The sequence below is a fragment of the Leucoraja erinacea genome, chromosome 26 (genome assembly GCF_028641065.1).
Source record: "Leucoraja erinacea ecotype New England chromosome 26, Leri_hhj_1, whole genome shotgun sequence".
NCBI lineage: Eukaryota > Metazoa > Chordata > Chondrichthyes > Rajiformes > Rajidae > Leucoraja > Leucoraja erinaceus.
Window position 1 is genome coordinate 13,733,630 of NC_073402.1, and position 14,481 is coordinate 13,748,110.

The 14,481-nt window shown below is 37.6% G+C and overlaps 1 protein-coding gene across 1 annotated transcript; it reads left to right on the forward strand.

Moving 5' to 3' along the window:
• Positions 1 to 835: 835 nt before the first annotated feature.
• LOC129709663 (gap junction beta-3 protein-like) lies at positions 836 to 13,912 on the forward strand. The gene is made up of 3 exons (XM_055656159.1): positions 836 to 996; positions 1,278 to 1,328; positions 9,772 to 13,912. Exon 3 carries the CDS (start codon positions 9,798 to 9,800, stop codon positions 10,593 to 10,595), a length of 798 nt encoding a protein of 265 aa, XP_055512134.1. The 5' UTR covers positions 836 to 996; positions 1,278 to 1,328; positions 9,772 to 9,797; the 3' UTR covers positions 10,596 to 13,912.
• Positions 13,913 to 14,481: the final 569 nt, after the last annotated feature.

The following is a 14,481-nucleotide window of genomic DNA, read 5'->3' on the forward strand; positions in this document are numbered from 1 at the left end:
TGAAGCAGGAATGGATTTAATGGGAGATAGATTGATCCTGATCAAGATTAGGATATTAATTTGAGGAATGGTATTAAAATGTAGATTAGGCTGAAGACCTGGATCAAAATTTAAGGAGTGACATTGAGATAGGCAGAGAGTACACCGACCTAACCAGGACTTCTTCTTCCTCTTGCGTATGGCGTGCACAGCCTAAAGTTGGAGGTCAACTTGTTCTATTTGATCTTGTTTGTGCACGTCAGGTTGATTGCTTTGCATTAGTCAAATCAGGGTGGACCACGTGAAGGTTGCAATGTCCCACCCCGTAAGCATGACTGAATTAGCTGTTATAATTTTTACAATATCATGGTTTATTTACTAATTCATAATCATATAACATGCCATTCTCTTCTAATCACTTGTAATGCACAAGGCTTCAATATTTGCATATGGCAGAAATAGCCAAAAGTTAGCATCACAACTCAATAACATTGGGCAAATACACTTCTCAAATTCACTTCCATTCTAGAAATGTTTACAAGTTGAAGATCCTTAAGATTATGGTGGCAGTTCTATCCAAACCTGAGAAATATTTTGCGAAACAGAGAGAATGACATTTCAATGAAGGTTTGAAGGTCTTGCCACGCCAACGAACATGGCGATTAAGTAATCAGATGTGTATATTAATGTTGGACCATGGTCATGTTTTAATCTCAGGGAGTGTGGGGATGGTGGGAGGTGCCGTGCCCAGTGGAAACAATGATTTGTTTATCTCTTATCAACCCCCCCTGTCAATGTTCCTTTAAGAATTGCTGACGTGCAGCATTACTCAAGAACGCCCCACCCCAGAGCACAGTGAAAAGAAAACGAGGAGAAACACGAGTGTCAGATTGCCTCATACAAACTTTAGTTGAACAATTTTTGTGGAGAGTCAACTACAGATTCCATTTGAGTGGAACTTCCATTCTACTTGCTTCTCCTGACGGGGATGTTAAACTTGTAAAGATTTGTTTACTGGTAAGTATTTCATTTTACTTTGAGAATCATCCTGCAGTAAAGAAAAAAAACACACTAGTTTAAAGTTAACTATTAGAAAATGGAAAGAATGTGACAACATTATTTTGGAAATATAGTTTACAACTTTTGAATTTATACTGCAAGTACGGTCATTTAAAAAGGGAGATAAGAACTCGCATTTCTACATTTTTCACACAAAACAGTAGTTAATAAAACTACATTTTCAATTCTTGTTATTAGCCCAGAATATACTCTAAATAACTTTTACTTTTTTTTTCTAGGCAATCCCGGTACATAAAAGGATCCTTAGACTAAAGGCACAATTATCTCTGGTAAGGAATATATCTCAATACAAACTAGTTAATTTCAAGAAAATTTAAACTGTAAATCTTAAAAATAATATGTTGAATTGCAAAGAATCCATTTCAGAGAGTGGTAAATACATGGTAATCTGTTCTGTTTGGCAGCCAATGTATTCACACTTTTGTGGAAGGAACTCTCCCTGTCATTCTCAGCGTATGCTCTCATATAATTTATTTTCCTATGGCTGAACATTTAAGTTATGACTCTACCTTGAAGTTCATAGGGAAATACTAGTAGCACAGTTTACTTTTTAAATCGCATTACCTTTCAAACACCAAACGTTGACTCTTAATGTTATTTGTATTTATATTCTTGATTCTTTTTACTGTGGAATTCTTTCTACCAAGGATATTAAACTTCAAAAGATTTGTTAGTTAATAACTTTCAATTTATCTTGAGAATCAAAGGTAGGGATAAAAGCTTATCAGTACATTACACAGAAGTTGAAGGTTAAACAATAGAAGGACGATTACAACCTTATTTTGGGATAGAGCCTTCAGTGTTTAAGTCATTGTTTGACAATTTCTGGGTCTGCGGTATAGAGTGCCCTTCAATTGCATGTGTAGAATGAACTGCAGATGCTGGTTTAAATCGAAGATAGACACAAAATGCTGGAGTAACTCAGCGGGACAGGCAGCATCTCTGGAGAGAAGGAATGAGTGATGTTTCTGGGTCGAGACACTTTTCAGTTACTGAGTTACTCCAGCATTTTGTGTCGCCCTTCAATTTCATACAGGTTGACTTTTTAAGCACACTGGTGGTGTAGGCATATAGTAAGGCCTGGGTAGAGTGATGGTGGAGAGGACGCTTCCACTAGTGGGAGAGTCCAAGACCAGAGGCCTTTGCCTCAGAAGAAAAGGACATACCTCTGGAAAAGAGATGAGGAGTAATTTATTTCCTCAGATGTTGGTGAACCTGGGGAATTCATTGCCACAGAGGCTGTGGCATCCAAGTCAATGAATCCTTTTTTAAGGTGGAGATTGACAGATTCTTGGTGTCAGGGGTCATAGAGCAAAGGCGGAAAAAAGGAGTTGAGAGGGAAGATAGGTCAGCCATGATTGAATAGTGGAGTAGACTTGATGGGCCGGATGGCCTAATTCTCCTCCAAGAACTTAGGAACTTAAGGAGTAATACATGCAGACCTATCTCCAAGTCACAGACACATTTGTACATTTCTGACCATTGACTTTGTCCAAAATGGTATGAGAGAGTAAATTAACATAAAATGACATTTGTTGCAGTCTTACACTTGTGTATATGTTTGTGACCAGCAGTATGGAGAATTTTCATTTCTTGAAGGAGTCTAATGCATTGTATGGTACTGAAAGTATTGAAATATAACATCAATTATGTTGAACAATAGCAGATGGCAGGCCTTTTGCAGCATCACAGCAATTATATACACAACACCCACATTGTGATCTCATTGCTCATTGAAATGTTGGACTGCATTTCGAAAAATCCATTAGGTAAAATAGACAATATGAAAACTAAGGGCTGGCCAAAACTGTGGTTTAAAATAGAGTGCTGGTTTCGGAGAGAATTCCATTCTGCAGGTGTCAACAATGAGCTAAGGGGACTGGAATCACAAAAGCATGCAGAGCCAAAGGAATGGAAAGGTGGGAAGATCTTGGTGGACTATACAATTGGATTATCCCAATGCTAACCGGCCAGCTTCCTAAAAGCTATAATCATCCTGATCTTAGTCCTGCTTGCATGAACCTTTCTGACTTACATTGGTTGCTGGACAAAGGGAAAATAACCCAGAGTATTGGATGTTGGCAGCTGTAGATGCAATCACCAATGATGGGCCTAAAGGAAGGTACTATTCAGATGCAGGAGTCTGAGGAATTGAGAGGAATAAGCTATCTGGGCTGGAAGGGATGCAGATATCAGGAACAATAATGTTTTTGAAAGGTTTAAATACAAGGACAATGATTTAAACTGTAAACATACATTGGTAATGGCAAGTGGATTTTTAAATTCATTTAGGCGTGTGGCATGGAAGGTGGAAAGCTGACATGAAGGGAATTTGAATAATTGGGTTTGGAAGTTTGATGATTTCACCTGTGATGGTTTGGACGCACAGACCAAAGTAGGCAATCCCACTGAGATATAATTAAGTAGTCCTTGGCATAAAGTGCGTTCATGTTTTAATAGACACGAGTCAAAAGTGGGTTCATGTTTCAATAGACAGTATAACAGCAAAGTTTTGACCATTTGCATCAGGATGAAACATCTTGGGGTGAGAGAAGGGTTGATGGCAAGAATGAAAAGATGATGGCTTTGCACTTCAGAGACTTGGAGAAAGTTAAGACACATTCCACATGCCCTGTTGGACAAGCATATGGGAACATCTGTGAAAATATTGAAAAAGTGGTGGAGAGGCTGAACTGGCTAATGTAATTTTTTACGTGAAGCTCCTCGCATTTCTGTGGCCTGTTTGAGGCATGAGATGCATCTTCAGTAAATCTCGATGAGACACCAGATTACACCATTTGGAGATAAGAAGACACATACTGTTGTCAAATCTTAAGTTATAGCAAGTAGATAAGGGAGCAAACAACAGAAGATGTTTTCCAACCTACATGAATATACTGGGCACCATGGCCTGTGTGCTACATCTATGGTTCCATGAAGAAGGTAGTATGGTTGGTCATGCTGAAGATTACAAAAAGATGAGAAAGTAATTGGGCAGATTAAGATGATGATTACAGTAAATGCCTTTTGTATCATATCGAAGGGGTCTGACACTGGATTGGAAATATTCAGAAAATTGTGGCATAGAAATGGAAGCATAAAATATAATAAAATATCTCGAAGATGGAAGAAAGGCTAAACTCTCAGCCTGATATCACAGCCCCAATAACAGCAGTGCCCCTAATGTCAATTTACTCTTGAAGGTGTAATTCTTAAAATGAAAAGCATTAGTTGTGAGAGGCGTGAACCTTGGATTAAAATCATGTATATCTCCCCCTCTTTCCCAAATATAATTAATACACAATTTTCCTGTAGAAAATATATACAATAAATAGACAATATTAAAATATAGCTTGCAAATAAATAAACTCTGCAAATGTGTTTCTTTTGAATTGACTTGTTGAGGTGAAGAGTTTAGTTGGTTGTTTAATTATTAATGGCTTTATTTGTTTATCACATAGTGTTCACCAGTTACTCTCCCAATGGTTAGAATTGTTATTAGTTTGCTAGTTGAATAAATCACTGGCTTGTCAAGAAAGCAAAGTTTGTCAGGATCAAATTATTTGAGTCACTATTAATTGTTTAGAAAGGGAAAAAATGAATAACCAATAAAGTATTTCTTCAATGGTGAACACAAAATAAGGAACAATGAATGCCCAGTATTTAAAATCTGTCATTTATAAACATTATTAATCCTAGTTATATTTTATATTTATGCAATTGGTTGCAGAATTCATTCCAAACAAGGTTGATTGTTTGTATTTCAATATTGTTTTAATCAGAATCATTGGAAACTCTAGCAATCAGCCATATTTCCACTTTTCCATATGATGATAAATTTAAGTTGGAGGGGAAAAGATTTAATAGGAATTTGAGCAGAAACGTTTTCACACAAAGTGTGGTGGGTGTATGGAACGAGCTGACAGAGGAGGTAGTTTAGGCAGTTACTATCACAATATTTAAGAAACAGTAGACAGGTACATGGATAGGACAGGTTTAGAGGGATATGGGTCAAATGCAGGTCATGGGATTGGTGTAAATGGGAGATGTTGGTTGGTGTGGGCAGGTTGGGCTGAAGGGCCCGTTTCCACACAAAATTTAACTGAATGGCAAAACAGGGTCGTTAGGTTGAATGGATCTTTGTTCCTTTGATCCTACATCTTGATTTTTTTTTAACTAGTTATAGATTGTCTATCGCCTTGAAGGACACGCATTCTGTTAATGAAGCTAACGTATTTACAAACCTAATCAGTTTAACAAAGGGTTCAAAGTTACCTTGCTTTCACAAATGGAACAGGTAGAAATTGCCAATGAAGATAACATGGAGCCTTTTTATAAGAACTCATTCAAACCACCTTTATATCAGCAAATGTGTAAGACGCAGTGGATCAAATGATCACATTCCACTCCCATATGGTTCTGTTTTCTTTGTTAATCTGCATTTCTACCTCAGACTTGCAGGAACTTGCTGGATGTTACAGATATTTCTTCTGATTATGTTATTAACTTCTAATATCCAGTTTTTCAGATTATTAGTGCATGGTCCATACGTCAATTGCCGATTCTTACTCCTTCACAGAAACTAGTCACTAATAGAAGATAGGGAGAAGTCACTTGAGCATAATGGACGTAGAATTACTGGAAAAATAACATTCTTGGATATGTAGAGATAAATTTGTACCAGAATTCATACTTTAGGAAAAATAGGGTAATGTCTAGAAAAAGGGTGTTGAATTTGAATTAACTATCGCTGTTTTGATAGGCTGAGGGTGCCATAACCAATATGTAATGGCTGTTCAATACATTACTCATAAGAATCTTGAGAGTCAAATAATTCTACAGGATATTAGTTTTATGAGGGGAAAGCACCAATAGAAGGTAACTTTGACTACCAAAGCACTGCCTATACTTCTTGAAGAGGAAGTGTTGAGTGATGGGATTTTCCAAATCATCCATGGCATATCAAAAGGGAGAATAAGCTGTTGTGTTAGAGGTTTTTGTTGGTGAGAAGGAAGGATGTATTGTATGCACATGTTGAAATACAATCAGACACCACTTGGTGTGAGTTGATAGCTGTGGAAGTTAATGGCAGGTCAGGTTCTCATGATGCGGATATAATGCTGCAAAAACTTTAATGACTTTGAACTTATGGTCCAGTTCTGAGAATCCTATCAAGTGCACCATTTGTTTGTCACATTCTCAACATGAGCCAGCAACTGAGCATTGTTAATTAGGGTTCATGCCTGACATTCATAAACTCTACCACATCCTCAAACACTAACCACTGCCAAAACCTCAAACCTAAATCTCATAGTTTTCATTAATTTCTAAATATTCAACAAGAACAAACACATCTCCAAAACCCATGACCACCACTCACCAATGCACCCAAATTTCTCATAGAATAATGAACAATAATACAAAAAGAAGCAGCTCGCAGGCAGATGGAGGACCCATAATGGGGCAATGGCAGCGTGGTGCATGGGGCATGGTGGTATGTCATAGCAGAAGGTATAGTCACCATAATGGGAATGTTCATTATGACATCTGGAGCCAGAACAAAGCTGAAACCATCTAACATCCCACCTATGTCACAATTTCATCTGACTTATCCAATGACGTAAACATCTAGTTTCCTCGCCAATCCTCCCACTGATATAATCCTTCTCTTCAAGGTTTCCTATGACACTGGTTCTATACAAGTCTATAGCCCTTCCCATATTATTCCACCTGAACCTTTCCAGTTGCCTGACCACCAGCCAGCTAGCCCGGAGAGCTGCAGCACTTGCTGAGAAGCTGCAGTCCAAAGATAGGGTCATCATGGACGAGAGCTGTGCAAAATCCATCAGTCAAGATCTTACAATACCCCTATGGCTACCAGTCAGGTAGCAATGAGAGTGAATGCAAGGCTGTACAAAGACACATAGCAAACAGCGTTGTGGAAATTCATGAGAATAATGAATTGAATTTTGCAAATTTCATGAGTCAAGAGATATGCATGACATACATATACCGAGACAGAACAATGAAATTCTTACTTGCAAGCAGCACAAAGGATATAAATACAGCACTCAACAGATAACATAATAAACAAACAAAAATAAAGTTCAATAAATAAACAAACAAAAATAAAGTTCAATAAATAAAAATCCTGAGGAGTACAATATTTATACGACTTCTATTTTATCTCAGCCAGAATGTAAGAGCTTTATAAAATACGTTAGTGGAAGTAACTGATGAATTGGCATTTGTAATTCTCTCGTGTTAATTACTTAGCAATAAAGTGTCGCATAGCATGGAACAATGAGAAATCTGTTAGCAATGCTTCCCCTGCAATAGGTGTCACCTCATACAAGGTGGGACAGATTTACTTAGAAAAAACTTGTATTTCCTGCTTAAACAAATTGTTAACACATGAGAATCTATAAGGAAATGGATTACAGGAGTGTTTCATGATATTATGCTAATGGAATACAACCTGAAATTTGCCCATGACTTACTTTTAGCATTTTACTCATGCGAACACACTCAAAAACTGCCTAACTTATTTAATTGTGAAAATCCATTTCCGTTTAATTTGTCATTGAATAACTTAAGACAGTCATATAAAATCTGTAAGAGATACTGATCGTATTAATATCTCAAAAAAGAGCAATACAGTGATATCAATTTATTTGATGGGAATACAGTAAGAGCAGTATAAAAATGTGCCGTCTCTTCTTCAGTAGATCTAAACAAGGCTGTTACAACTCCACCTAAAATGTTAGCAAAATCGTAATGAAGTCAGAAGCTATTGCTTTCTTCCCAACTGTTATCAGGCAACTGAACCATCCTACCTGTGGCGCAGCGGTAGAGTCGTTGCCTTACAGCAAATGCAGCGCCGGAGACTCGGGTTCGATCCTGACTACGGGTGCTGTCTGTACGGAGTTTGTATGTTCTCCCTGTGATCTGTGTGGGATTTCTCCGGGATCTTCAGTTTATAAATGAACTGAAAAAATTGTCCCTAGTGTGTGTAGGATAGTGTTAATGTGCGGGGATCGCTGGTCAGCGTGGACCCGGTGGGCCGAAGGGCCTGTTTCCGCTCTGTATCTCTAAACTAACTAAACTAAACTACCTGACTGTCTTGACCTACCATCTACCTCATTGAAGGCCGTCAGGCTACCTATAATCAGACTCTAATGGACTTTATTTTGCGCTAAATGTTCTCCGGTATCTGTACACTGTGGGCGGCTTGATTGTAATCATGCATAATCTTTCCACTGACTGCTCAGCATGCAACAAAAAAAGCTTTTCACTGTGCCTTGACATGGGACAATAAACTAAATTAAAGCTAAAATGAAAATTACGTGGTTTGAGGAATTTTATTCCTAAATATTTAGATTGCAACATGATGTCAACATTGATCTAATTTTCCAAAGTCCGATTTTTATTTTAATACACATCGCAGATTTTCTAAAGTGGCTGTGTTGACTTGATTGATTGAATACTTTATTGTCACATGTGACAAGTCACAGTGGCATTCTTTGCTTGCATACCCAACATATGCAACTAGTCGCCCATAAATGCCGCAAAGTTACAAAGTATTCCAGCACCAGGTACCCCTTTGTTCTCCCCCCTCCCCGTCCTCACGCAGGGTCATCCATTGTCCTTCCCCCTCCCTCATGGCGGTCCCTCCATGCCGGGTCCTACATAGAAACATAGAAACATAGAAAATAGGTGCAGGAGTAGGCCATTCGGCCCTTCGAGCCTGCACCGCCATTCAATATGATCATGGCTGATCATCCAACTCAGTGTCCCATACCTGCCTTCTCTCCATACCCCCTGATCCCATTAGTCACAAGGGCCACATCTAACTCCCTCTTAAATATAGCCAATGAACTGGCCTCAACTACCCTCTGTGGCATATAATTCCACAGATTCACCACTCTCTGTGCCCTCCTTTGATCCTTCCCATTAATGCAATCTTTTTGTGTGACATGATAAAGTGATCAGGGCAAATTACCTGCTCAGTGTTTATCATTCCGTTTTATCATTTCAATGAAGTGTTTTGATATAGCTTCAAACTGCCACATGTAGATCTGACCCAGTCTCACTTCCAAAATCCTGCATGTCCTAATCTACTAGTTCAGGCTTGTATCCACTTGGGCAGCTGGTAGATGTTGGGCGGTTGTTTATTTTCAACAAGCAGAAACGAAACTCCCTCGAAAATATCCCTGTACTGTCTATTTTCTCAGCCACAGAGTAATAACAACTGAAAACGTGGACGAATCATTGTGGTGTATTTGATAATGAGAACAAATGCCTGTGGCTAACCAAAAATGCTGGGAAGTAAGGAATATAAAGAAACACATTTCTAATCTATAATTTTCTTTATTCCAGCATTAGTTAGCATGTTTTGGAGCTCCAGAATTTTCTCCAATATTATATCTATTTATTCACGATAACTTCTGTCTTATGGTAGTTTCTTTAAATCTACTTTTTTGATTAAAATTATGTTCATTCATCCTAATGTTTCAATGGCTGTCATATTTTGCTTGAAAATAATCCCATGAGTGCTTTATCATGTTAAAGTTGCTATGTAAATGAAACGTATTGTGTAGTAAATTACATCACAAATATCCCAGTGCATTGTTTGAAACAGTACATTGATTGCTCCATCTATAAGAAATAATCATTAAGTGGACTTTTTTGTGTTTGCTTTTGTTATTGCAGATTGAGGGTTAATACCTCCAGAGATCATGGACTGGAAGACATTGCAAGGTGTCCTCAGTGGGGTAAATAAATATTCCACAGGATTCGGTCGGATCTGGCTATCTGTTGTCTTCATCTTCCGAGTGTTGGTTTATGTAGTGGCGGCAGAGAAAGTGTGGGGTGATGATCAGAAAGATTTTGACTGCAACACCAGGCAACCTGGCTGCACCAACGTCTGCTTCGACTATTTCTTCCCCATCTCCCACATCAGGCTCTGGGCCTTGCAATTGATCTTCATCTCCACGCCTTCCCTGCTGGTTGTGATGCACGTGGCCTACAGAAAAGACAAGGAGAGAAAGTATCACTTGAAGCACCCCGACTCCAGCACTAGGCTATATCAGGATACCGGTAGAAAGCACGGAGGGCTCTGGTGGACCTACATGAGCAGTTTATTTTTTAAAACTGTGATTGAAATTGCATTCTTGTATATTCTCCACGCAATTTATGACAGTTTTGATATGCCTCGCCTTGTCAAATGTGAGATTCAACCTTGTCCCAATGTTGTCGATTGCTACATTGCCAGACCCACCGAGAAAAGGATCTTCACTTATTTTATGGTTGGGGCATCAGCCCTTTGCATTGTAATAAGTGTGAGTGAAATGATTTACTTGATCGCGAAAAGGTTTTTCAGGTTTTGTATGTTGCACTGTGTGAAAAGAAAATCAGTAATGACCAAAGGTAAGTCTGACTATCTTGGCCACAATCTCACTCATGTGAATTACATGCACAATGGCAAATCACTGGACGTTATTCGTGCTTCAGCCCCAAATCTTTCTACAATGTAATAAGTCTTCACCCATCCTGGGAAGTACTTTTGAAGGTGTAAATGATATCGCAACAACATTGAACATGGTACAATTGATCAATCGCTTTGAAGCTTCGTTAGGCAAGTGATTAGGAATTTTTGTAAGACTTGATTGAATTCTCTAGCGTAGGTCGTGGAGAGTGGGAATTTTCTCAGCATCTGAGCTTCTCGCTGGGTGGTTAAGGAATAGCTTTTATGAAACACCATGGAGGTATTCAATGAGTAGGGTCTTCCAACTTCAAAATCAGGGAGCTTCCACAGCACCTAGATGTGCCTTGCTTATCATTGCGACAAACTAACCTTGTGAACTTCTTATTTATAATCAGTAATTTATTTCCTTTCCCATCCACAAACCACAAACAAAATGATGTTGCCAATATGGTGCTCAAGGAAAAGTTTACAGTGAGTATCAACATTTCAAATTAGACCAAAAATTATTATCTCTTTGACACATTTATTCCTAATGATTCTACATCTTGGGGATAATGTTATTCGCAAAATTAATGAAGATGGGTTACTGTCCAATAAATAGAAAGATAAGTCAGCGGGACAGGCAGCATCTCTGGAGAGAAGGAATAGGTGACGTTTCAGGTCGAGACCCTTCTTCAGACTGAGTTACTCCAGCTTTTTGTGTCTATCTTCAGTTTAAACCAGCACTTTAATCTGTGCTTCCTTCTTACACAAATAGAAAGATTTCATTCAAGTTGAAATATGTGATGGCTCAGGACTTAGTTTCTGTGTCAATTAGTCTTGTTTCAGTTCTGCCATAATTTCACTCTTCTATCAAGGATCTAATGTCATCAGGGAATACTTTTTAAACGAAGGTCATCACAGGTCAATCATTTTGAGTCAATTGTTTTCCATGCCATTTTAATAGGAATCAGCAACATAAGACCATAACTTAAAGCATTGGTTGTGATACCCTGGCTTAAGATTTGTGAAAATATCTTCTATTGTAATTTTACCTCCAAGCAGCCTTTCAGAACAATAATCACAATCACAACACAATCATAATAATACTTTATTAGCCAAATGTGTTTTGCAACATACGAGGAGTTTCATTTACCAAGTCAGTCATACACATAAATAGCAACGGAACACACAAAACACATTTTAACATAAACATCTATCACATTGACTCCTCCACATTCCTCACTGTGATCTGTGATGGAAGGCGAAAAAAAGTTCAATCTCTTCCCTTTGCTCCCCCGCGGTCGGGGGCCTTGAGCCCTCCGTTGACGGGATGTTCATGACTCCCGTAGCCGGCGGCGGGCCCTCTGCGAAGAGGCGATCATCTCCTACATCGGGGGGATGTCAGCCCGGAAGATCAAACACCGTGTTGGGGCTGGTCGAACCTTCCCCGACATTGGAGCTGCCAATCGTGCAGTCCGTGGTATTTACCTGATGGTAAATAAGGGTAAATTTGTAAAGTCCCTAAATAATTAAAGTTCTGGCAAATGGTTTAATAGATTATAACTATGTCCATCTCCACTGTTAACACCGACATATAAAACATGACATGTAACTACTTTGACCTGCTGAAATTGCAATCGTATTTGCATCTTGAACAAAGAGAAATATAAGGAAATTAGGAAAATAAATCTGTTGAAATGGCTGTTGAAACAAGTTTGCTTAAGCAGAAGTAGAACTGAAACATTAAAAAGCCCACAATCTCCCACTATTGAAAAACCTTTTCGGATCAATTAAATATTGTACTAAGGATCAGAGGTAATGCTATCTGGATTTTATAATGTTTTAGAAAATGTCAATTTCTTTATCACTGCTGAAATTTTGTTCGTTGACAGGAAACTTTTAATTGGATAATCTAATGAGTTCTCTGATTTCATTAAGGTATTTTGTAGACAAGCTGAAGTGTAGGTTTGGTATATCGTTTGCTCATGCTGTTGAAGAACATGGCAATTAAATACAGCTTCTCTGCCTATATGTTATAACCCAACTTCCATATGAACCTATAACTTTAGTTGACTTTATTCAATTTAATCATTGAATCAAAGAAACAATGTTTGCAATTCGCCAGCTGTTTACACAGCAGCCATGTATGTTAATGCTTTTGGCATCAATTATATGATATTCATAATAACTGCTGCAAAAATACTAATGTGTACTAATTCTGAAGCATCAAATTGTCATTTCATAGTTTATGCAAACATATTTCATCAAATCTTCATCAAATCTTTTCTTACCTTTTTTGTGACTATTTTGCTAATTGTCAGTTATACATCGGGATTGATGAGGAATCTAAAAATAGTACATTTCGTAATATTTTAGGCCTCTTTACTTAAAGTTAAAGATTAAAACAGAATCCTGTGCTTGATAATTACTCAAGATCTTGCAATGATTTTTAAACAGTCTTTAATTTGTTTAGTTTAGAGATACAGCACGAAAACAGGCCCTGTTTGTTACTGTCTAATACTATCGTTGAATGTTGAAATGGAAAATTTAAGTAATGTTTTAAAGGTAAGATTGAGATAATCAAAAATAAATTGCAGATTACAGATTCATTTATAATTTGCAATTGGGTATAATACAGGAGATGTAAACCAGTCCTCTTGTTCTTCATTTCCAATAAAAGGATCTCAATGTCAGTTGTAAACTGAGGAGCAAGTTAAAAATCTAGCCTTTCTAACATTTCTTGAATAGAGGTATTATTTTTGGGCCGAACTATCAGCATTGGCAGGGCATGAAGATCAAAAACTTTCATTGATAGAGAGGATTTCATGTGTTCAGGATATCCCAATGTTGTATGTATACATCCAATGAACTTATTTTGAAATGCAGTTACTGTTGCAATGCAGGAAACATTACAGGTTGAATCTCAATAAACCTTCCTGATTATTTTGTTTATTAAAAATGTCAATCAAAGGAGCACATATTGGGCAGATAATCTCTCTCTGCATGTTTTACATTCCTGCTGTGGTTGAAAGTTTTGCTCGTTATTGCTAAAGGTGCTTACACCTTACCTCCCATGACAAAACATGTACCCAGAGGTATGAAATCTAGTTCAAATGTTTCACACTTCAAAGGAAGATAAACTGGTGGAAGCATCCAATGCTCTAATCCCTTTCTTTCTTGGTTACATTGATCAAATGTTTTACTCATGGCAATAAATGTTTTATTTATGTCAATACTTTCCAATGGAAATGAAGTCATTGAGAGACGACATGTTTTCTGCGGTTTTCCCAAACTGTTTTGCACTGTATATATTTCTTATTTATATTGTGTACATTTTTGAGCAAACGAAAAATTCATTAAAATAAATATTTTCAAGTAATCAAATGTTTCATATTTATCCTTGAAATTAACAAGATTGGAACTCTTTCCTTCTTTAGAAAATGTATCATTCTTCTGCTTATCTCTCTGAAGCAGAGAGAAAGCCAGCCTGCAGATATGCAATATGTCTTATTCCAAAATTTCCGCCCATATTTCACTCAGTCACGTACAAAGGCAAGAGCACACATTGGCTAAGATGATTTCTCCATTTCTCCTTATCTCCTATCGGAAATTCTATGTTGCCCTCACTGAAATTGCTGACCTGTCTTAATGAAAGTTGCAAACACTCTTTCCATTTCCCTATTATTATTCAATTTGGTTATAAAAGTACATGAAGTGCTGGTAAAATGTATAATTATATACTGGAAAGGCATTGATCATTATTTTTAATGTACCTGCAAGAAAATTGATGCTAGGTATAATATGTAAAGAGCATCAGAAGCATAAAAAACAGATAACAATACAAACCAGCCTAAATAAGACTGGTAGACAAAAGTGCTGGAGAAACTCAGCAGGTGCAACAGCATCTATGGAGCAAAGGAAATAGGCAACATTTTGGTCCGAAACGTTGCCTA

Coding starts and splice junctions, on each gene's coding strand:
- LOC129709663 (XM_055656159.1), top strand. CDS start 9,798: ATGGACTGGAAGACATTGCAAGGTGTCCTCAGTGGGGTAAATAAATAT.